The sequence below is a fragment of the Homalodisca vitripennis genome, chromosome 4, assembly GCF_021130785.1.
Source record: "Homalodisca vitripennis isolate AUS2020 chromosome 4, UT_GWSS_2.1, whole genome shotgun sequence".
NCBI classification, from domain to species: domain Eukaryota; kingdom Metazoa; phylum Arthropoda; class Insecta; order Hemiptera; family Cicadellidae; genus Homalodisca; species Homalodisca vitripennis.
Window position 1 is genome coordinate 31,726,253 of NC_060210.1, and position 25,303 is coordinate 31,751,555.

Below are 25,303 nucleotides of genomic sequence, written 5' to 3' on the forward strand. Positions count from 1 at the left end.
TTTCTGGGGATTATTTTTCACCTTTGTTCTTACTGACATTTTGCACTCTGTATTTCTTAGTATGAAATTGATATTTTTCATTTTGGTCTATTTTATAATAGCTCAGCATAACAGCTTCACGCTCATCTTTGCTTACTTTATTACTACATTTAAATTTACATTTGCAGTCTAAGTGTTGAAGGTTCTTTTGAGGAACAATCTTAACCACATGAGCTGGTGTATGATCTACCCGTTTGTCGCCTCTCCTTCCTAACATTTTTCTTCCAATTCTTCGGATTCCGCTGTCTTTTTCTAGTTTTTTTCTTTTCCTTCATCGGCGTTAGTTCATCAGAAGTGGAGTCTTTTTCTGATTCTGTTTCACTGTAAGGAACTAGAGATCGATTTATTTTTCCACTTTGGTTCACTGTTGGGCTAACATCACAAACAGAACTATAGCTTCCTTCATTTTCCAGAAGCTGGATCGGTATTGTTCGTTTGGGCTTCACTGGAAGTTTTATCCGTGTCGTCTGCATCAAACAACCTGAAAATAAACAAACGATGTTAGAACATAAAGCCAAAAGTCAACGATAAAGCTTTTTTAAAAGGCCCAAAGCATAAAAACATCATGTTTACATAATAAGTTTACAGTAGTTTTTAGTTATTCTCTGCAAGATGGAGACATACTAGGCCTAGCCATGGTTTTTAAAACTTCAAGTTAAGTAACATGAATATTTTATGATGACTAACTTTTGTTTATAACCGTCAAATCATTGTTAAAATATAAACAGTTAACCCACTAACTGGCAGTTGAAATGCGCCCGAATGTCATAGATTTTTAAAGCGATTTTGCAAGGGTTGACTATAAAATCCGTCAAAAATAGTCAATTACTGCAAAGCTACCTATATTTGATATTAAAATGACCACAGATATAATCTAAAACAAATCTAAAATAAACAAATATATATATTCATACCTTTTACAAAGTCTTCGTCGTTTTGGGTTTTGGTGAAAGATTACAATCCTCTTCGCTGTTACTGTCGTCAGGTGAAGGTATATATTCATCATCACTATTGATGTTTTCTATTGACAAACTATCATTTAAACTGTCATCAATCCATTTATTTATGATATCACCATCCATTTTAATATGTTTACAAACACACAATGAAATTACTTTTAACACATTAACACGACCAACATAACCTTACCAGCAGTGAAACAATACTATTCCCAGCTGATGCAGATAGAACTGTCTGGTTCTCAAGTTTGCCAACTTATGCAGATGGAACTAAAATTTCCCTGCTTGTAAAAATATTAAACTGTTCATAATTACACAAAGATTGTGTGTTATATATTAGTACAAAAAGGCTTAATGTACACATTAATACAATAAAATGAAAAAAATCAAAAAATTGCAGATGGAACCCTCTGGTTCTGACGTCTCGATTTGTTTAAACAATTTTCTAAATCATCGTTAGGCTACAAAACACCAGTGTAACACATTCATCAAGTAATGTTACATTATAATGTGCAGAATTAATGTTATATTAGATTTTTTAATTTCTTTCTATAATTGCCAGTAACAAACTTCAATGTATGATGTGATGAGAACCGGATGTATACAGGTAATCCCTCCATGTTCTGTGGAATATGGGTTCTGGTGGGACTGTTGCTGTTTATCATCGTAGAGAAGGTGTTCTCGGCTCCCAATCCGTACGCAGAGATGGAACCAGACAACAGGGACAGTGATGTTGACAGTGGATGTCAACACAACAACAACTGTGAGGACAAGGGCTGCATCTCCAAGGGCAAGAGAGCCTCAGATCCTCTCATCACTGTTAGGCCTTCACACCAGCAGGTAGGTACTAGTAAAATTATGTCCCATCAGCTTCTATCAATTTGTGTAAGGTGTGTTTTAAATAAGTGCCATTTTGAAATTCTGTCGCTGATGTGCTGCAGTCGGTGTCCAGTATTAGCACAGTGTATACTTACAACTATGTAGGCAAATTAAAGATGCCATTAGACCAAAAAACGATCATATTAAAATCTGTGTATGTGTATTTATGATGCCTTTATCAGTTAAGAATCTTGCCGACTGTAAAATATGTGTTACTTATTTCCACTGAAGGTGTGAAAATAGTTGAAATTCACCTTAAAATATTGTGACAAAAGTACACAGACAAAACATTGAGTAATGAAATAGCATACAAATGGGTAAGAGCTTTAATAGATGGCCAAAAGAATGCTCAGGATGAGAATTTGAGTGGATGTTCCTATGTTTACTGAAGATTTGGCGTACAAAGTGAAAGATAAAGTTAAAATTAAATAACGTTTCATTATTTATTTGTTATCAGAGGAGTTTCCTCATCTTTGAAAAGTATTCTCTATAATATTTTTATTGAACATTTAAACTATCAAAAAAAGGACGTCCCACATGTAGCAAAATGGACTCAAGATCTCATTGCAACATTTGTCTGTAAACATTTTGATATTCTTCCATACAGCCCCAATATAACACCCAATGACTACCATATGTTTTTGCACCTGAATAAGCGTCTTGTAGGTCTCCTCCATTATGACTATAGTGTCAAACCATTGTGTTCCAGTCACTGTTAAATCAGCTGCAACAATATATTTCTATCACAACAATATAACAAAAGTTGTTTCTTTTATATATTATGATAAATACTTTAATATTGATTGGAAAGGCAGCTTTAAGTAGATTATGGTCTTTTCTGATTCAAAATAACATTTTGTTCAGCAACCAGTTTGGATTTGTCAAAGGGGGGTCAACTGTCAATGCTATGTTTACTTTCATTGATAAAGTCATCAAGGCTCTGGATAGAGGCGTTTGCTTCTGGTGTATTTTTCAATTTGCGAAAGGCATTCGACATGGTTCCTCATGAGCATCTACTAAAGAAGCTTGAGAGCATTGGTATACGTGGTGTCGCAAAGCAGTGGTTTTCTTCTTTCTTGAAAGAACTTCGACAAGTTGTAGAATTGCCTTTTGTGGATGGAAACACTTTAAAGCATTGGCATTCTGATGTGCAAACTGTTAAGGCGGGTGTACCCCAGGGTTCCATTCTGGGTCCTCTTTTGTTTATTTTATATATTAATGATCTTAGAAGATGTATCTCAGATGCCCATTTGTGCTTGTTTGCGGACGACACATCAATTGTGATAGAGAGTCAATGTCGTGAAATCATGGAGGTCAAAACCTTTGTAGAATCTAACCGGATAGTCCAATGGTTCCAAGAAAATGGATTAGTTATCAACATTAATAAAACCACATTACTTGAATTTGCTATCACAAGAAAGCATAATGATGACCTTAGTGTTTGGGTTGATGATGTAGAAGTCTTTTCTGAACAAAGCGTTAAGTTTTTGGGCTTATCTATTGACAGAAATTTAAGTTTTTTCCTGTCATATAAGCGACGTGGCGCAGAGGATAAGTTCTGGAATATTTGTGCTGCGTAGGCTTTCTCATTTTGTAAACACTGATGTTCTACTTACAACATATTATGCACTTATTTTTCCTTTCCTTTCTTATGCGGTAACCATCTGGGGTTCCAAGAGATGCAATACGCATTGTATCTTTGTCTTGCAGAAGAGGGCAATGCGAATTGTTTCTGGCATTCGTCAAAGAGAGTCTTGTAAATCTGTTTTTAAAAAGCTTGAAGTTCTGACATTTCCTTGTGTTTACATGTTTTACACTTTGATGTTTTTTAAGCAGAACCATGGTATTTTTCAATCTCTTGTTCCTCAATCTGGATATAACCTGCGAAACAAACAAAAACTGAATATTCCTTATCATACCACTTCCTTCTTTAAGCATCACACCTATTACAGTGCCATATCATTGTTTAACGCTCTCCCTGATCACCTTAAATCTAACTTGGATCTAAACTATTTTAAAAGAAAGCTCAAGTCATTTCTAATTGAAAATTGTTTTTATTCTATAGAAGAGTATATTAAAGGTAGATAGAGTACCATACATAGATTGCTAGTAGTTTTTAGTTATATTTACTTTGACGCAAGCCAATGCACGTACTTATGTTATTATGGCAATAAAGAAATTTTGACTTTGACTTTGACTTTGAAATATATAGAATAGCAAATAAAAGTGTGAGCTCTCATATGAAAATGAAATTGTTACAAAAAGTTTATCTCTTTTTTATAAATAAAATGGTACTTATTTAAGGGGGGAGAGAAAACAGTACATGTGTCATTGTGATTATCGAAAAGTATTGAGATGCAGAATTAACCAAAATATTAAATCTGAGTAAGCTTTTTTCAAACTGATTTGCTCCCTTGACTTAACTTTTTTATTTTTAACCCACTTGAAATGAGTTATTCAATGATTTAAAACTTGCACTGGTATAAAAATATTTATATTTGCCAACTTCCTATATAAATGAATTTAAATAGACATCATTAATATGTACTGTTGATTATATAAAAAACAAGCCATGCTGTATTTATCCCCAAATTTGATAACATTGTTTATTAGTTATATATTGTCACTCCAAACATGAAGTAAGTGGCAAAACATAATTTTTCATGAAGGGTAAAAACATTATGCTAACCAAAATTAAACTCTTCATCAGCAGCAGTTGTAGTTATGGAGTTTACATTTGTGTTTATATTTTTATTTTTATTTATAAAGAGACAGTAAATAATATGGTTAACTTTCTTCAGATGGTTTTATGTCAAGTCTTGGAAAATATAATCATTTTTAGATCATGGCAGTCTTGCTACTTTGTGTTTTGAACGACGATATAACCCTATTAGCCACATGGTAAGGATTAGGGCTAAAGTAGCCTACATAATGTATTTCTGAGTATTTTGTGTGTGATTAATTAAATACAATTATTTTGTGTTTGAAACGTAATAATTACTACTTAAGGTAAAGGTATGAGGGTCGTTTAGAAAGTAAGTTGCTGAGACATCTGATCACCGAGCAGATGAGGGTAGCAGCACGATATGAGTGGCGCTGGGTAGCATACGTAGAGTAGCGTCTGGCAGTGTCATAGCGAAGGCCGCTATGCTATTCTAAGCATTCTAAACTAGTGCTAAAATGGCTGCCACAATCAACTATCCCACCAACTGTGAAGTATGTACATAGCATCATTTTTTTTTAAATAAAATGCAACCAGTAGAAATTTATTGTTAAGTGTTTTCTAGGCAAGCAGACTACATTGTAAGCTATAATACAGTTGAAAATTATGCCAATGTTTTCATGTAGAACAAACTAATTTTCACGTTGAAAAGCGAAGTGGCCAACATCATTAGAGCAGAGTTCAAAATCTAAATTTCACAATCACAGATCTTTCAAAGCATTTTCCATAGGTATAAAAAAGTGCTTTACGAGTACCCAAACTCTTGGCTGTTGAATTAAAAAAAAAGAATATGGAACCAGCTCTAAAGTTTCTTATTCAATATCATGATACATATTTGTAATGTGGGTTTCTCTTATCTATGTCAAACAAAAAAGCCAATCAAAAGAGTGGACTAAGTCTCATCACCAGGGAAACCACCACGATTGGTTACTTGCATAGACGGCAGAATTGTATTCAATACGTGTTGAAACAGCTTTTACCTTGTTATGATATGTGCTCACATGTAAATATTATTTATGTTGAAAAGTAGTTTCAGAGTTGTTCTTTAAAAAGTACATTATAAAAAAGCTGTAAAATTTGTGCGTAATTTTTATATTTATTAACCCTTTGGCTGCCAGCGGCCGATATTTTCGGCCGGGTAAGACTAGCTGAAAACTGCCAGCGGCCGATGTTTTCGGCCGGTTAAGACTAGTTGAAAACTGCCAGCGGCCGATATTTTTGGCCGAGTAAAACTATTTGAAAACTGCCAGCGGCTGAATTTATCGGCCTCTTCCTTTTGGCTTATAGCGCAGCTATTTAACCACCAATGTAATTCTTATAACATAAAAATAATAGCTAAAGAGTGTTTTTATTTCATAAAATATCAGTTATTACGAAAATCTTACTTTATATAGTACGCCATGTAGAAGAACGACGTAATTGTGTGGCTGTTGGTCTGTCGCGAACCTGCCGGCTGCCGATGCCGTTGACAACAATATCATATCAACAATATCAACCTAATATCATGTAAAATAATTTGTAGTTTCATAGTTCATAGTGTTTTTACTCGGAAAAAGCAATTTTTATTGCCATTGTTTCTCTTCAATCTTCTGTATCCAACTAACTTTAAAGGCTCTTTGTAACTATACAACCTATTTATTAGTTTAATTTTCTTCCAATAACAACATCAAAAAGAGAATTTAGTGTAAGACTAGTAATGTTTACCAATTCAAGCAAGTATTTGGAACCACATTGATAAAATTATGAAAATATGAAAAAATTTGCGTTGCCGCGGTGGGTGATTCAGTGTTATAATCATTATACCTTTATTTTCCAATATTTTTTTGTAATTTTTTGAACATTGACTCTCAATGACATTGTAAACATAAAACAAACATTTATTTTCTCCCATTATAGTATTTATAAGGCGTTTTGCAATACAAAAAAATCTTTTTTGAACATTTTTTAAATTTAATTAATTTATTTATTTATTTAAATAGTTTAATTAATTTGAAGTGGTTTTAAAAGTTATATGAGTTATAATAAATTTCATTACGTTCAAAACAAAACAAAAATCATGATCCTAGCTAGTTAAAAAAGAAAGTTATTATCGTTTTTGTTTTACCTATGCGAAATGCTCATTTTAAGCCTGGCAGTACAGGTAGGCATATGGTAGTTTGGCTTGGCAGTCTTCAGATACAGGTAACTTAAACTGCCTGACAGACTTTAAACATAAAATACAAATATAGCATGGCAGCCAAAGGGTTAAAGCAACTTACTTTTGAATGACCCTTATAGTATGTTATATTTTACAAGATATAAACGTATGTCCATGTTAACTGAAATGTACAGTATAAGAGTTGAATTCTGCGTGTACAGGTTGCTGGTTACCTGAACCTGATGGCCAACAGCATAGACAACTTCACTCACGGACTGGCAGTGGGTGGCAGTTTCCTGTTGTCACCCCGAGTTGGAGCCCTCACCACCTTCGCCATCCTTGTTCATGAGGTAGGCTATGAGTTTCTTGTTGCTGTTTAAAGTCTTCGTTATAAGAAATTAATCAAAATAATTAATAATCAATAAAATATGTTTTGTATTGAATTAAATTATTTTAATACCATATAAACATAATATTAACACATTCACGATGATGTGTACCCCATTAGGTACACGTGATCTTACACAAATGCCATCGGGTACACACTAAGCTTCCATAAAGTGCGTTGTGCGCCCAATGGGGTACACGTTGCTATGCATTTGCTTATTACATTTTTATTGTTTGCCTGTCATGATGGTTTGTTAAATTTGATCCCTATAAATAACTTATACTATCGTGTACCCTGTCAGTCACGATTGCTTAGTTTTTAAACTAAATAATTTGGTTTTAAGCACCCCTTTCGGTTCATGGAAAAAGATAGAAAAATCATTGAAATAATTTTTTTGTAAAAATTGCAAAGTCTACATATTTGTTTCTTTAAAATTAGACGTTTAACGTAAAAAACCAATTACAGGTTTAAATCATTGAAATAATTTTTTTGTAAAAATTGCAAAGTCTACATATTTGTCTCTTTATAATTAGACGTTTAACGTAAAAAACCAATTACAGGTTTTTTAAACAAGTTGAATAAGTTGAACATGTTAAAACTTATTTTAATATTAGCCTCAGCAGTAATTTATTTTTTTAACTTAGGTATTTTAAAATCTAGGCAATATTAGGATTGTTTTTAACTTAATTTGAATATTAACTTATGTTCTTGATTCTGGAATGTGTGGTTTATAAAGATAATTCAAGATGTATAAGCTTAGATTGTTGATAGGCCAGTTCAGTTTAGCGCAACAGTTCCAAGACACCTCTACATTGTCTCCATTTGGTCAAATTACTGCAATCAAATTTAGGTAACATTAAGACATTATCTCACTTGATCAAAAGTCAAAAGTCAAAAATTCTTTATTAACATATACATTGAGTACAGTTTTGGCGTCAAAAAAAATCATACACTTAATTAATTAAACATTATACAATCAAAAGGTTACAAAAAGATACAGAGTCAATGAGATAAAGTAGTTAAATTACATTGGATATTTTATGTATTCAGAAAGGTCAAGCATTGAAAAATTCCTCTAGAGTATAAAATGATTTCTGTAGCAGCCAGGTCTTGAGTGATCTCTTGAAGTTCTTGTCTTCTCTATTTCTCTTCAGTTCTTCCGGAAGTTGGTTGAAAAATTTGCTTCCCATGTAGGTAGGTTTCTTTTCAAACAGGGTCAGGTGATGTGTAGGTAGGGCATAGTCATAGGCGTTCCTAGTGTTATAGTTGTGATTGTTACCTAGGTGTTCAGGTTTCTGAGCTATTGTGTAGCAGATGGCCTCGCAGATGTAGAGTGAGACCACTGTCAAGATTTTAAGTTCTCCAAAAGCTTGACGGCATGACTCGAGAGAAGCCAGTCCTGCTAGTATTCGGATAGCTTTTTTTTTTTGTAGAACTAGAACACGGTCCCTGTTTCTTGCTAAGGAGTTGCCCCATGCTAGTAATCCATACCTAAGATGGGATTCAACTAGAGAGAAGTAAGCTGTTCTTGTAGTTTCATGGTTACAAGAACTTTTTACTCTTTTAAGAGCATAAATACTAGAGTTAAGCTTACTACAGAGATTGTCAATATGTGGATTCCAAGATAGCTTGTCATCTATTGTAATACCAAGATATTTTGCTTCATTATCTTGAGTTATTTCTGGTAGACCATAGTAGTCATTTGTTCTTCGGCCTTTCCATATAAGATGCTGAGTTTTGTTCTCATTAAGGACAAGATTATTGTGTTGGCAATATTGTTTTGTCATATTTAGAGCTATAAAAGAGTCCAGTTTGAGGGATATTGAGTCTTTTTTTGCAATAAGAAGGGCTGTGTCATCTGCATAAAGCATTGCTTGGGCCCAGTCAAGAAGATAGCTGATGAAAGAATATTTGATGAAAACATTATGTAATGCAGCCTATCAGAATCAAAATATCTTTGTATTTTACGTTATTGATAAATTTTAGCCTTATATACAACATAAAACTAACAGAGAAACCTATTATGGAAAGCTCATCTTATTTGATGAATATAGGTCAGTAACGTTCTTTGAGTTTATTATTGGTACCTTCTCCTCAGCTAGTCACTGGAGTGATTGCTATATAACATCTTCCTATTTAGTCTAAAAGAAATTTGATTGAATTCAATTAGCTTATTTTTTTTTATATTTTAAACTTAAGTGATGGGATCATATTATACAAGTGCACACCATGTAACAAAAGAATCTGACATTGAGATGAAAAGATAGATTTTTGTTCATTTTTTTATTTACATGTGTCACGTGTTTTGTTATTATAAATCATTGATATGGTCTTTCATAAACTGAAGTAGATTAAAGAGTAGGAATGTATTGTAAATATGTTGGTAAATGTGGATAATATGATATACAGTAGAGTCCCGGTAATCCGAGGTGAATAGGACCAGAATGTACCTCGAATTGTGAAGAACTCGAATTATACGGAACACTTTGAGAAAAATTGGGTTATAATTAGAACTGAAGGCAAACAAAAGAAATTTGCTTTTATTACAAATACCAGCATTAAGAAATTACTTACAGAGGTCCAAAGATGCAATGTTTACTTAAAAAAACTTTCTAGAGTTTTTTGTTTCACCACACTGCAGCGTTTGCGGGCAGCTATGTCTCTCCACCGCCGAAGCAATAACGTGTCTGCCGCTATCGCCTCTGCTTGCTGCTTTATGTAGCGCAGGGCCGCATTCAGTGCCGCGTAGCCGTCGCTGTGAGTCATTGCCAGGTCTGTCTCCTGCACACTTTCTTCTTCCTCACTCCCGTCAGCTGTCATGTCTGTGACCATCTCAACTATGGTGTCGTCTGTTGTCTCTAACTGTTCGTCCCTACTCATCCACTCTCCAATATCAGTTTGATTTGTCCCATTGCAACCAGGAAGTCTGTTTATTAAATTTATTAACGGTAGATCGTCATCTTCATCATCATTTTCAATTTTACACACTCCGATTTTCTTCCATGATTTCTGGATTGTTTCTGGTTTAATTTCGCTCCAAGCTTCAGCAATCCAATAAATCACATCCTTGATTGTGACTTTTTTCAGGAAATCTTTTATGGTTGCCTCTCCTTCAATTTTTTGAAACATTGATTGCAACAAACGGCGTCTGTACTTTTTTTTCAAAGTTTCAAGCCTTGGTCCATAGGCTGAATGAGGCTGGTCACGTTCTGTGGCAAAAACATCGTGCGTAGACATGAAATAGACATGTTTTTAAACGCACGAGGCTTAGCAGACTTGCCAATGACAGTTAGTTTTAATTTATGGCTTCCCGGCGCGTTTGAAGCAGCTAGCACAGTCAGTCTCTCTTTGCTTTTTTTGTGACCCAGAGCAGCTTTTTCCTCGCGTGAAGCTAGAGTTTTGATGGCAAAGTTTTAAAATTCAAACCAGTTTCATCACAGTTGTAAATCTGATCAGGTGTTAAATTTTCACTTTTAATAAGATTTTTTAACTTTTCAAAGAACTGAACAACTGCCTCGGAATCCGCCGAAGGTTTCTCCCCACAAATTTCTAACTGCCTCACGCCATAACGTTTTTTCCAACGGTCAAGCCATCCTACACTTGCCGTAAAATCTTCCTCACCTTCATTGATTTCATTGCGAAAGTACAATGCATTTTCCTGTAAAATAGGTCCGGAAATAGGACAACCTTTGTTTCTTTGTTGACAAAACCATAACAATAGGGCCTCGCTAGTTTTTTCATACTCTGCTTTCTTCATAGACTTCCGCTCATTAGTACACTTTTCCGAGCACTTTTCTGATGCAAACTTTAAAATTTTATCGCGATTCCTTCGCCAGTCACCAACTGTCACTTCACCAACTCCGTACTCGGCAGCTAATTTTTCTAACGTTTCACCTTTATCAAGTCTTTTAAGAGCTTCTAGTTTTGTTTTTATCGGTACAAACTTTCTTTTACTTTTTGAACTCATAGTTCACTGTACAATGAACACATAAACACTTCAGAAAATACTTTTTTACTAAAACTTAATATTTAGACAAGTACTGTACGTTGTAAATAACAGACGGGTAAGCGCACTGCGATTGTAATCTAGAACAACCGTACCGCAGTCGAACGTGATGAGCAACGGACTGATTTATTTTTAGACAATACGGGGCGCGATGTTCCGTGGCCTTGACAATAGGGTGGGGGTGGGGCGGTGCAAATGAAGTGGCACTGATGAGTCAGGCTGCCGGCTTCTCCAAGTAGCCTAGCACTCAGTTTACAGACATGCGCTCGAGTGTGTTATACAAATATGTTAATATCATATTTTATTTTTTTACATGTGCAGGAATGCTACAGGTCAGGGAAATCAGGGAAGTCAGGGAAAAGTCAGGGGAAAAAAACCAGGACTGGAAGTCAGGGAAAAGTCAGGGAATCCGGTCTCAAGTCAGGGAAAAGTCAGGGAATTTCGACGTTGGTCAGCGAAAAATATAAAATCCCTTTACACAAATAAACTTACTGCCGCTGCACCGAGTCCAAGCCTGCAGACGACGCGGCGCATATTTTACTTCTGTGTTGTAAAAGATCATTTAAGTCAATCTTTTTGTACGTATTAAACTGTGTTCACTTTATTTTTTGCTTTTTTATATTTGCCACCCTGTTAGCCTCAACACCGCTTTTTTCCACCCGTTAATTGCCAAAAACCCTGGGGATTGCGTCGAAAAAAGTCAGGGAAAAATGAAAAATTTGGTCTGGAAATCAGGGAAAAGTCAGGGAATCTCATTATTGGACTCCTGTAGCAACCCTGATGTGTTGGCTCGGATTTAACGGAACCTCGGACTATCGAGACTCGAACTATCGGGACTCTACTGTATTAATAAAAAATAATATTGGTTTAAAGGTTTATGTAGCTTTGTCTGATACAAATTTTACATACTTTGTTTCTTGATTATTAGTTCTAATTGTTTAAAAAATTAAAATAAGAATTTTTAAAACAAAAACTACTGGAACTTTATTTTTTAACTTTTTAGAGAATACAATTTCCATCTGTATGGAACCATTTCCATTTCTGTTAAACCTAGTTTTGTTTGTTTAAAGCCAAAGTAGTGTTACTATATACTAAATTTTTGTTGGAGTTTCAATCTAATTATATCTTATAGTAATTGTTTCATTTTTATGAGTTAAAAATAGAATGTTGAGTACTTTGGTATTATTGTCAGAGTTTACTCAGTATAACATGTGTTTAATAGTTTTATGTAATATATTTATAATTGCTGTTTCCTTCATTTTCTGCTAGATAGTGTACAACTACTGTTTCAAGCAGCAACAGAATTTGGTATTTGATACAATATCTTCTCATAGATTGAAATATAATCAAAGCCTTATTTGAATAGTTAGAATTATATACGTATTTTATTGACTTTTAAAGGCTTAATTTTTCTATACAGAGTCTCTATTATATGTGTTACCACCATTGGTATCTCAAAAACAAATAAAATTACAGAAAAACTTAAATGGGGGATTTCACCTATTTTTAGTGATTATTCAAAATATGATTTTAGAATTTCCAAATTCAACTGCCATTTTTAAATGTGCTGGTCAACACATTTTTTCTATAAAACGCATATATTTTCTGATAATTTTAAATACGATAAATAATATTTTCATTTGTAACAATTATTTTAGCGTAATTTTATGATTGTTCATTGCTTTTTTGGTGATGAACAGTATTTATTACTAATGGATTGCTATGTTTTGATTTATTTTTGGCTGCCTCCTATAAGAGGAAACTGGAAAATGTACATTGGATTGTTTCTTTGCTCCTTTTGTATAATGTAATTGTTATTTAATATTAAATGTACTATTTAACTGTTCTCTTAAATGAGGTGATAATTTTTATTTTCTTCTCATATATAAGCAAAAATCATTCCAAAAGTCACACAATAAACAAACTTTGTTTTATAGATTTAATTGATGCAAAAATAAATCAAGTTTATTTAAATTAAAAAAAATAAACTACCTTAGCATAATAACATATTGTAAATTAGAAAAAATCACAACTTTTTACAAATAATTATTAACGTAAGAAAACTTACCTAACCAAATAACTGAGTAATTTAAAAATACTCACGACAAATTAAACAAAAGTTTTCCCTTTTATGAATTTAAATACTAGGTAGATACTAAACAAATTAGTTGAGATTTTATTTTGGAGATATTCCCATCTCTGTAAGTACTTCAAATATTTTAAAACTTAACCTCTTAATTGTTTGGACACAATTATCTGTTATGATAACCTGTTATAGTTCAGTTGTCTTTGCCGATTCCACTTCCTCAATAAATGCTCAGTGAGTTGACTGTTGGTAGTGAGTCCCCCCCCCCCCCCATTCATTCTGCGTTACTCTTACATAGAGTACTCAAAACTGCTTACCAAATTTCATCACAAAAAATTTAGCTGAACTTTGAAATGGACTGTCTGGATGTAAACTTTAAAGGAAACAAACTAGATTACAATATGTTGACACAAGGCAGTCATATGATAATATTTACAGTGAAGTAAACATGATTGCATTATTAATAAGGTGACTATTTGAAACATAAAAATGGGGCGCCGGAAAGTTTGATAAATTATGTCACGTTATGAGTTTTTTGCCTTTTTAGAGTAATTTTACAGCTTTTTATACCTCTTTGCTATTTATTACTTTGCTTTAAGAGTTTCTTTGTACTCTTATAGTAACCATTATTCTAGTTTTAAAATATAAAGTTAAATAAAATAATATTGAGCTTTGGTCTGAAAACTACTTAATATTGTAAAACAGCATTTGTAATCAAACTCACATAGAATAGAATACCAATTTATTAGTTATATAAAATACAAGAGATGTGTGTGAAAAAAATAAAGTGTACAATTGAACACCTTTCGTAGAGAAAATAATGTAAAAATTTACCGATACTTGTCAGAGCAGTGGATAGCTTTTGACTAACTTTGAATTTACTTTGATGTTATCATAAAATTAAGCACAGCTTAAATTTACGTTATATTTCAGCTTTCAACTTTATGCATTTCATTGTTTTCAATTTTAACTGTGATTTATTTGCAATCCAAAACTTGTTCATGAGAGTGAAAACTCTCTCCACTGGTGTATTGGTACCAGGCAGATTTTTTCTTCAGTCATATAATTTTTTTAAGCAGTTTAACTCGTTAACGGCACATTGTCATCAACAGAAATAGAACTTCTATTGGTAAATTTATTCATTAGCAGCTCAACCCATTGTAAAAAAGCCTCATTTTAATTTCCCAATTCAACTTATTTAATAGCTTAAACCCAGCAACTTATAGTTTTGTAAAAAAAAGTATAAGTACTTTATATTAGTATAGAGTTAAGACATTTTTACCTGAAATCACATTTTATTAAACTGGAACTTCCTTCAGATAGAGCCAACAAAGTTCTTCAAGCTCTTCGAAATGGCAGGCCCATTGCCTGAAATACTCAATGCAGGTATTATATAAATATATAATTATATAAAATCCAATGCAGGAGTGTAAGTCATAAAACTTGACTGAAAATTGGCTTCAAGTTTTTTCATTGCTGACCATAAAAAAAGGCATGAAAGGAATTTTTTTCATTTCTTTGTACTTCATCAAATAAGAGAGAACAACGGCTATTTCAACAGCATTTATGTGTTGGCCCTCAACTTGTAAAATAGCCTGATGGAAGATGGCTGCTTGGTTGTGTACAAAATACAATCGAAGCTCATTTGTCGGGGTTTCAAAAAAATCTCCGAGTGATTTTGGACTTTACATTAGCAAATAAATTTTATTTCATGGGCCCAAACAGGTTCAGAATTCTCTCAGCTGCTTGCATCTACGCTAACCACCTAGTTTTGCTGGTGCACAATACTAGCTTCCTCACAAAACTCTTCCACATGCACTGTGTAGATGTAAAAATACAAGTACAATTTATACAATTACTGTTCCAACATCAATTAACATCAATTAGAAGTCCATCTGCAACTGTTTGAAGGGTATTGCTAATTATTTTCACTGCACAACCAATGCTAGTGATGTTATTATTGGTAACTTGTTTCTCTTTAGAAAAGACATTGTTTTGTCTTCTTTGAGCTGCACCACCAAAGTTTGTGTTGGTGTTGTCAGAACAAAACTCACCTATTTTATCGGTAAATGTATTATATTTCCTTAAGCTTGTCTTTAGCTCCTTCAAGTAAATCAAAATAACACACCAAAATAAAAAGAGTTTTTTAAGGCTTTGTAATTTAAAGCATTAATGTAAACTGATACATGCTTTGCTTTCTCAAGGTGTACTTTCAGTTCATCCAAGTGCAGCACCAACACATTAACTATTTATCGCCTCAGAGTTTGTATGCCCACAAGATAATTTTAGGTCAAACTTCTTTTGAATCAACTTTGAGGTACAATCAGTTGAGCAAAAGCTTTGATTGTAGTTCATTGTATGAAAGTCGAGGGCCCCTTTGACTGCTGCTAATTCAAATCAGTTTCTTAGCTAAGTGTTTATGAAAAACTTGTTTAATGAGTTTGTGGATAAAGCTGCCATCAGTCTTTTTAAGTCTATCACTAACAGTGTGTTTGTTTAAGTCTGATTTTCCCCTGTGAGACACTGAATTCTGCATTACAAATCTCATATCTGAGTCACTATTAGTTTCTTTAAAAATTTAAAAACGCTGACATATGTCTTTTTCTTTATGCAATATGTTTTATACATCATATTATATTCAGTTAAGAGATTATTCTTATTACACATTTTTTTTAAATTATCTTAGCCATATAATAAATCAATGAGTATTTTCATATTAAAATTTGAATCAATATAATAAAACGGGACATTCGGCTGTCCCAACAGGAATTGTGAGGACACTGGGACATGGCTACTAAATTGGGACTGTTCCGCCGAAAGCTTGACGTCTGGTCACCTTAACTATTTAACTGTCAGATAACAACATTGATTAGTAAAATTCAAGGTTATGCGCAGTGTATGCACATACTTCTTTTTACTTTCTCTTTAACAAGTACATGCTTTGATTAAATGTAATATTATATGAGAAGATAATGTTATCCAATGCTAAAATATGTAATCATTTGTTCATTTGAAAATATTTTTTTCAGTTTTTGGCAGATATGTGCAATGTTTGTTGTGTTACTAAAAAAGACTATTATATAAATCTATAAACAAATTTATCAACTTGTTTATCAAACCAGTTATTTTTTGTAAAGGCGATTGCTCGATAATGTAAATTCATTTTTCTTTGTTAGTATTTATGTAACATTCAAATTACTGTATACGTGAACATATATAAAAAATCTACCTTGTACGCTAGACTATGTTATTGTACAGTGGGCTTTTTCAAGAGTAAAAATTGAATAAATTCTCTTCATTTGTGGTATTAGTCTACTTATTGTGTTATTTTTACGTCACACCTTGCCACATGAACCAAAGGAAAGATTGAATATTTCAAATTGTTTCTCATTAAAACTGTAATCGGACTTGTATTTATTATAGCTTTTTATTCACTGTGGTTATTCTACCCCACCCCATTATGACAAATAAAAGTTATTAAATATTATATTTCGTAATCTGTTCTTTCATTTATTAAAAAAAACACAATGCTATTCTTTATGTTTATATTTATTTTTCAGATCTGAATTTCTTTTTTAATTAAATTTATTTATCTTTGTACACGATCTGAGTGCTATTATGTTTACTCATATGTTTGTGCCAAATCAAGTGTTGAAGAATTCCAAACATACAACTAGGTGTCCTATACACCTATATCTAGTGAATAACCAGATTTTGATATAAAACAAAGAATCTCAAAACGGCTTAGTTATAAAAATGCACTTGTTTGCTGTGTTACAGGTGCCTCATGAGATCGGGGACTTTGCCATACTGTTGAGGGCTGGATTTTCGCGGTGGGACGCAGCCCGGGCTCAGCTACTGACGGGCACAGCAGGGCTGGTCGGGGCTCTTACTGCTGTCACTTGCAGTGGGGCTGGCACTATTATGGGTGTGTATACATTTTGAAGTTAGAAAATATCACTGTCGAATCCAAAAAAAATCTGATCTTTGCTACAGAATGAATGTCCAGGTGTGTGATACTCCTCAATTGTAAAGATGATCCGGGTAAAGATAACACAGCGATACACCTTGATCAATGCCAAGGGGATATTCTCTTTGTCTCAGTGTTAGAGCCAAAGGGTCAAGCATAGGTCTGAGTGACACCATTGGGCTGGAAGAGACGGCACTCCCACTCCTCTTAAGTGACAGGGATAAAACCTACTTTTTTTCTTCATGGATAGTGCACTCATTTTGTCGTATGTTTGTATTATATACTTTGTCTTCATTATCTGTATCAAAACCATTGATTGCCATCGGAGTAATAATCTCCATTTCTATAAAAATAGACAGCCTAAGTTTGGCTTAGCCAGCCAATTATTTCCTCCTAATTATGTATGGAGGAATCATTATCATAAAACATATTTTTCATACAAACTCTTGAATATACTTTTTGCATCTGGTAACTCGTAGACCTAACTTAATTTCATGTTTATCACAGCTTTAAAATTTTTACGTTATCACAGTCTGGATACGTTGAAATATTTCTTGTTATACCTATGTGTATATTTTTCCTCATTAAAATATAAATACATGTAATAAAATAATATCCAATTTTATTTATGTGTTGGTAAAAAATGGCAGAGCCAATGTTATTAAAAAATAGATGTCTCAATTTAATGCATAAAAATCTTCAAAAATTACTTGGAACAATATATTCCCAACGAGTACACTCATAAGTATAGAATGAACAATTTGGTGTACATAACCAATTAAATAAAAACTAAACATAAACAAAGTATTGTAATTTTTTACTAATGGATAAATCTGGAATACAGTCTACCTACACACTTAATTAACAGCCGGCAAGGTCAATATTGTGTTTCTCTGTGAGAAAATTTCTGTTATCTTTGGATGTCTTTTGTCCAAGTTTACATCTCCAGTCCAATCTTCAAGCCACTTCTTTCTTACCTTTGTTCTTTAAATACACAGAAAACTACTGTTTTAGTTCATTATTTACAATTCATGGTTTCAAATAAGTATAATATAATAGTGTTACTATTTGGACACTTGTATTAGTTGTAATATAATAAAACCATTTAGTGACAGTCCGTTGCTGCACGTTGTAGGTTTTTTAAGTACATAGTTATGTATTAAGTTTATTACACCTGAGGAAAGCAGTAGATTTCAATCCTCGAAACGTTGTGTTATACATTTTGTAACATATAACGATGGCAAATGTTCGACCTCCTATTATCCCCTCAAGCCATTAACCCATTGCGGATCTTATTGTTTTGGCGCGCGGGCACGAATTAATTTACGGTTAGCGGCCGCACGAACAACAATGTTGCGCCACATCGTATCACTCGCTATTGTATACTAGAAAATTCAGCTGTGAATGTATTCGTTCAGATGGAACATGGGCCTGCTGGGGTATCCGTGATGTAGGAACGATAACACGCGATCAAGGTTCCGGGGTGGCAAGGGATGATGTCTGAATCATAGTCTAAATAAAGCGGCTCGGGCGAAGCGATTACAACATCCGGGTCATTGTCTAGACTAAACCCGCCAACATGTACATCTGCGTCGTTTAGTTCTGTGTCACTAACCTCAAAAGTATTATAAAAACAACTGAGGAAAACACCCAATCAGAAGCGCTAAAAAGCAGAGAGTAAACTCATATGAATGATTTTTCAACTTCGACATACAACTGCGATCTGTAGGATATTTATAAAATTTTTGAAAACTCTAAACGTAGACCGTTGTTAAACACTCTTAGTTGACAAATGAAGACATCGCCCGATCTATCAGACATTAATAAAACTATTTGGAGGGATACTTAAAAGCAGACCGCTTTTGTGACCTGAGCTCGTCATTGTGCTGTTAGGCCCAGCCGCTGCGTGACAAGCCCAGCTCGTCAGTGATCCACAATGGGTTGATCGTCAATAACAAACTTTAAGAAAAGAACAAAAAACCATTGATAAATATCCAATAATGTATATAATAGAACAATATATTAACCCTTTCCACTTGCATGTTGAGCGGTACCTATTTCTTTCATTCCTATTGTATATCGGCTGTCTGATGATATTATAATTTAACACATTTTAATATATATGTCTAGCTATATACTTCCCACATACTGATTTTTGTTACAGTGTGATCAGTGTTGTTTATCAATTGTTGGTCACAATTTTTATTTGGTGCGAAAACACTAAATCAATTGAAACTTCAAGTTAGTGCTCTTTATATCATTTTTATTTGTTAATTATTATTTATTTTCCTGTTGTTGTAGAGGCCAAGACATCCTGGATCCTACCATTTACTGCCGGTGGGTTCCTCCACATCTCCCTGGTGACGGTGCTGCCAGAACTGCTACAAGAGGAGAATCCTAGGGAGTCCATCAAACAGCTGCTGTCACTGGTGTGTGGTATTGTGCTCATGGCAGTGCTCACCTCGATATGTGAGGGCTAGTCCTCACCTCTTGTGTGCGTGAGCTGGCCTAATTCTGCACTTGCACTTGGTCTACAATGTTTAACATCAGATTTTAATTCAATATTTTTCTGTCCTGTTTGATTTAGTTTTTAAATCATATTTGAATTACCTATATAATAATAGGTTTTGATTTTCTAAACAGTGAGGAAGAAGAGAATTAACTCAGAGACCTAACCTTCACCTCAATTTTTTCAGACTAATTTGCACCGTTTTAACTCCTGTTGTATTTTCTATAAATAATGATCAGCAAAAGCATTACTTATAATAATTAATTTCAACCATAATTATTTATTATTGTCACAGTGAATGGTTGTAATTTATTATTACAATGTTATTACAAGTTAAACAAATACCATTTGATTAAATTGTCTAAATGCAAAGTGAAAGGTACTCATGATCGTCTAATATGTTAATTCTTTCTAGTCTGTTGAGGTAAGTTGGTTCAACTGATCTCCTTCTACAATGGATGACTACATGATTATGCACAATGTTGTTGCAGTTAATTTGGATATTAAAAGTAATTGTAAATAAATGGAACTATTTACTACAGTAGGTATTTAATACATTAAATACACTATATATTTAAAATCTAATGTAAAATTCCACCAGTCTTTAATTTTATGTCCTGAAGCAATGTTTAAGTAATATGCATAAAGTTGGTTATTTATCTTTGCATGTATGTTGTATTTTTTAAAGAATTCCAAGCAAATTTTCAAGCATATGCATGTTTTATGAGTGGTTACGATAAATTTTACTGTAAAGAGGTGATGAGTTAAGGTTAAGAGTAATAGGTGGCATAAAAACAATTTGTCATTGGTCCAAATATTTTGTGAGTACAGATTCAAACCGCCCAAATGCATAGCATGGATTTAACTTTACAAATATCAATTGATTATTATAAATTCAAATTTTAATATTATTCACCTTAGGTATGAATGGAATTTCATAATGCAAGTACATTAATGGCATTTAGCTCTAAAATTTAAAACAGATTATAAAAGGAAATAGATTTCACAACAGAATCAGTTTTCTCACATTCAATTTTCCAACAGAATAAAATATAAGACCCTTGATCAAACTTGCCTTAAGAGTACTAATTAACTCTGCGTAATGAGAAACGTTTCATTGTGTAAATGATATTTACTTTTTGTCATGTACTCTATTGCCCTCTTATGATTCAATTTGTGTTGACATTCCAAAAGCAGATCTCTTAATTTAGCTGTTAAACATAACTACTGTATAGAAGTTCATGTCTTAGATGTTTAATGAGGTATTTCAATTCTGAGTATTCAAAAAATACAATATTTTAAATATGTTACCATTATACTTATTGTTGTTATTTTTAATTTGTCTTATCTGAATGCTGTTTAGGCAAAACACCAGGATTTAATGTGTATTGCCCCAACAGCGATGTTAAGCCCATTATGAATCTCACCATTACCTTACTTGCCATGATATGCAAATATCACATCAAATTCACTGAATCTTATTACAACCATAAAGGGGTTATAGTGAATTAGTAAATTACTTTGCAGAGTTACAAAGTAAACTCCTGCCATTATTAAATTAAATATTCCACAAATATTTCTTTTTTATTTGTGCAAAAATAAGAAAAATTAAATTTGAACCCTACATGCAATTATTATTAGCTTACTACAATCAACACATACATAAATAATGTAGATATTATTTTTCTAAAACTAATGGCTCATTTAACTTAACAACTAAAACAAAAATGGAATTAATTTATTGCCTTGCTGCATATCAAAGTAGGTCTTTTTTAAATATTGAGTATAATAATGACTGATGTAACATGCCGCTATATACCATTGCAACTTGTTGAAAGAGTTGGATTACATTTTGAAATTAAAATGTTACTAACAATTATTGTGATTTTGAATGTATAAGAAACGAGTTTATAAAAACACAGTATGTACAAAACACAATATTGTTCCCACAAATGTAAGAATGTTGTCTCTGGCCTGTCTCACGTTACCATGTATCTTAGTGTATATTCATTGTAGATATTGTACGTACATTGTAGACTGAACAAATAGCATTCTCAGTAGCTCAACTAAGGTGCTACTTATCCTAAAAGTAAGTCACATCAGTTTATATTATATGCCATTTTCTTATTATTATAATAGTTTTAGCCTAGGTTTTCTTCTACACATGGTATTTTAGTTGTTTGCGTTTTTGACAAGTTCTAGCTTAAGATGACTTTTGATCGTTAATAAGAGTGATTTTCATCTCATTTTGCACAAATAATGTTTGTACCAGCACGATGCGAGCGGATTTATTAGTCTGTAACTGATAATACGGGACCCAGGGTAAGAAGGAGTTATTTATTGTTATACTTTATTTTAATACCTTTTATTAATTTATGTATTGTAATTCACTGACATCCTACTTGGCAGATTATAAAATCCTTTTTTAAAAAGGTGCTACAAAATACAATATTTTGTCTTAATGGCCAGTAATAAATATTTATGTGTGTATTTTTATATCACAGTTTAGGTAAATGACCATGTTTTTTTGCAGATGTTGTCAAGTGAATGTTTATATCATGACGAAGCGTTTTAATTGAACGAGTAGAATGGATAGTTGAGTAAAATAATGTGATTGTATTTATTTCTATTCTTATAATCAGCCAATAAGTAGCTTTAGTTATGTACATAATGTTAATTTATCATTTGTTTAATCAAAATAAGTCATAGTTTAAAGTGCTAGAGTAAGTTTACTTTCACTGATATGAACTTTATGATTACATTCTAGGAGTGTGATATTTCAAATCAGTTTTTTTAAACTAAGAATGTTGTTTTAAATACTTTTCACCACTTGTTGTAAACAAATATTTAAAAATCTAAATGTAAAATGGTATTGCAAAACAAAAGTTATAAATTAAATTTCATTTTATATTTGGTGTTACTTAAATTCAAAAGAATATTGCTATATTTATCAATTTCGTATATTCATGAGATTTTTGTTAAATGCAAATTATTATTCATTGTGGAAAACATGTTTCTAGTAATGGCTAGATTATATAGTTTCATCAACCCTTTCTGTGCCAACATATGTTTTCCCAGGCATTTACAAGAAAATTATTAATAAATTTAAATTAATTCTGAAACTTGTTCAAAATAATACATTCTTTCATTCAAAAATAGGCGTCTATAATTAATTGAAATTCTAAAACCATCAAAATCCAAACGAAATACAAGAGACAGTGATGTTAACTAACTATTTAAAAAAATTTGTTTTTAGCTACTGATTGTTTTTCTAGTTGTAAGGGTATTTTCACGATAAGCACTTTTAAAATGCCAAACTTGGATTTTATTGCCAAATCTGTTGTGTGTACACAAAACATATCTTGTGCGATACACAGGACAAACAATATCTAGCACAGAAAGGGTTAAAAGGTTTCACTATGAACTCTTAACTTTTTACTATAAATTTTCCTTGTTGTTAAAACATAGTACTTGTAAATTAATTGATAATTTGAATTTTTTTACTTTAATAATTTCCTGTTTTTAATTTATTTAATTTTTTAATGTGAGTAAAATAAATATAAATAAATACATTTTTAAAATGTTTAATATTATAGTAACATTTTTGTATGAAACTGAGGAGGAACTGAAATGATTGTTAGCTTTTCTCTAGTGCACTAGCACTGGCAATAGGCTAAGCCAATTGTGATATGAGATTTATTATATTCATTGATATTAGTATGTACAGCTATTTTTGTAATATTTGAAGTTTGTAATGTATAAATAAACTATTGTGAATAAAACGTAAATGTATTTTTAATTAATTTTAACCTATTTTTCAATATTGATGTTTCAATTTGACTTAGCCTATTAAATCTTTATTTTGATTACTATTTCTTTTAATTTTTATTCCATTCTGATTTCTCCAATTTTTAATTTTTGTACTATAAAATTTCATTTTCAGTTAAACAATGGTGTGTCCAGAATTTGAGTTGGAGCCTAAACCAATCATCTCGTATATCATGGGGAAAAGACTCTTTTAATATCATCTTGTTTTTTTTTAATGTCTTCTATTACAATTGCAGAATATCTAAAAAAAAAAATGTAAATTGAAACTGAAAATTTGTTAAATAAAATTAATTAAATAATAAATTTGGCAGTTTGGTTTATTTATTTATTCTTTATAAAATCAATTAAAATATTTTTTAGCCATGCTTAATTAAACACATGAAACATGCCATGATAACATATATAGCAATATATTAACTAAACAGAAATTCGTATTTGCAAAATTAACATAGGAGTAAACTAATAAGAACACTGATTCAGTTAAAATTCAGAAAAAAACCTAATAATATTTATAGTAGTTAGCAGTAGTATAGTAGGCCTGATCCAACAGATGGTGTTGTATGTGAATTCTGTAGCTTCATACATATTCTCATTGCAGAGTACAGTAGAGCCTCAATATAACGTATCTCAAGGGAAAAAAATTCCCGTATATCAGGAAATTCTCGATAACAAGGTTTGTTGTGTTAAGTTAAATGTGACCAATATTCACTACAAAGGGGTTCTTAAAGCTGAACTTAACCCTCTATGTAACAAATATCTCATCACTTAACCTTCATTTTACAAATGATTTATAACACTTATACTGTGGAAATCACATTATTACTATAGAACCTATGTCTACCCATAGAAGTACAGTATTCAAAACAGGAAAAAATGCTTTAGAAAATTATGTAATTTATTTTACACTATAAGTTGAAAATTATATATATAAAAGAAATTTGAAAAGGACATCTAAATTTTAAGAATTAGGCCTAGGTACTAAATGAATTGTTTTTATTGTGTACATAGTTCTTCACTAACCTGATTACCACAAAAAAATGTTAGTAATTGTTTATTTTGGTATGTTAGCTTATCCTTCACGAACTAGCAGAGATATATATTGTTTTGCAGAGGGAGGATGGTTGTTTAAACATTTACATGCAATGGATCTCGTCACAATATGATGCAATTATTACAATTTGCAAGTTAAAACAGATCAAGAATTACATTCAAATATATATACATTACATGTAAACAATGGTAATCAATCATGCAGTAAACTCGTAGTTAAATCACGGGCATAATACTGTTAAATCAAAGCGATAGCTAAAACCAATAGTTAATAAGTTAAAAAGTGTTTTTTTAAATAAATATTAAGTTTAAAAGTTAAGTAGAATAGTAATAATGTAAAAAAAACAAAACATGCAACCCAGTGCAAGACATTATTTTAACTTAACATGCGACGTAACATGGAAATATGATACTTTTAAAATGGTAACATAGGCAAAAAATAATCAAAAATAAGCTACAGTTTAGGTAAAAATTAAAATACACATGTAACTTATAACTCCTCAAACATTAACATGCTAGTGTCAGAACTGTAAAATTCATTGAGTTTGTAAAAAGGTCTTTCAATAAGCCAGTCATGCATGACTTAAAAATCGATTTACACTGACATTCTGAGCACTTAAATGTCGCTTTTTTTTGTTAAAAAGCGATATACCAACAAACTCATAGGAAAACAAGATCTTACTCAATCTCGTGTATGGTCTATTAATTAAATCTCTATTTCTAGTTATAT

At 32.1% G+C, this 25,303-nt stretch overlaps 1 protein-coding gene across 1 annotated transcript; it reads left to right on the forward strand.

Annotated features, from left to right (window-relative positions):
• Positions 1-1,572: 1,572 nt before the first annotated feature.
• LOC124359111 (zinc transporter ZIP13 homolog) lies at positions 1,573-23,567 on the forward strand. Its single transcript, XM_046811565.1, has 4 exons — positions 1,573-1,838; positions 6,958-7,086; positions 16,997-17,144; positions 19,488-23,567. Exons 1-4 carry the CDS (start codon positions 1,596-1,598, stop codon positions 19,664-19,666), a joined length of 699 nt encoding a protein of 232 aa, XP_046667521.1. The 5' UTR covers positions 1,573-1,595; the 3' UTR covers positions 19,667-23,567.
• The last annotated feature ends 1,736 nt before the right edge of the window (positions 23,568-25,303 follow it).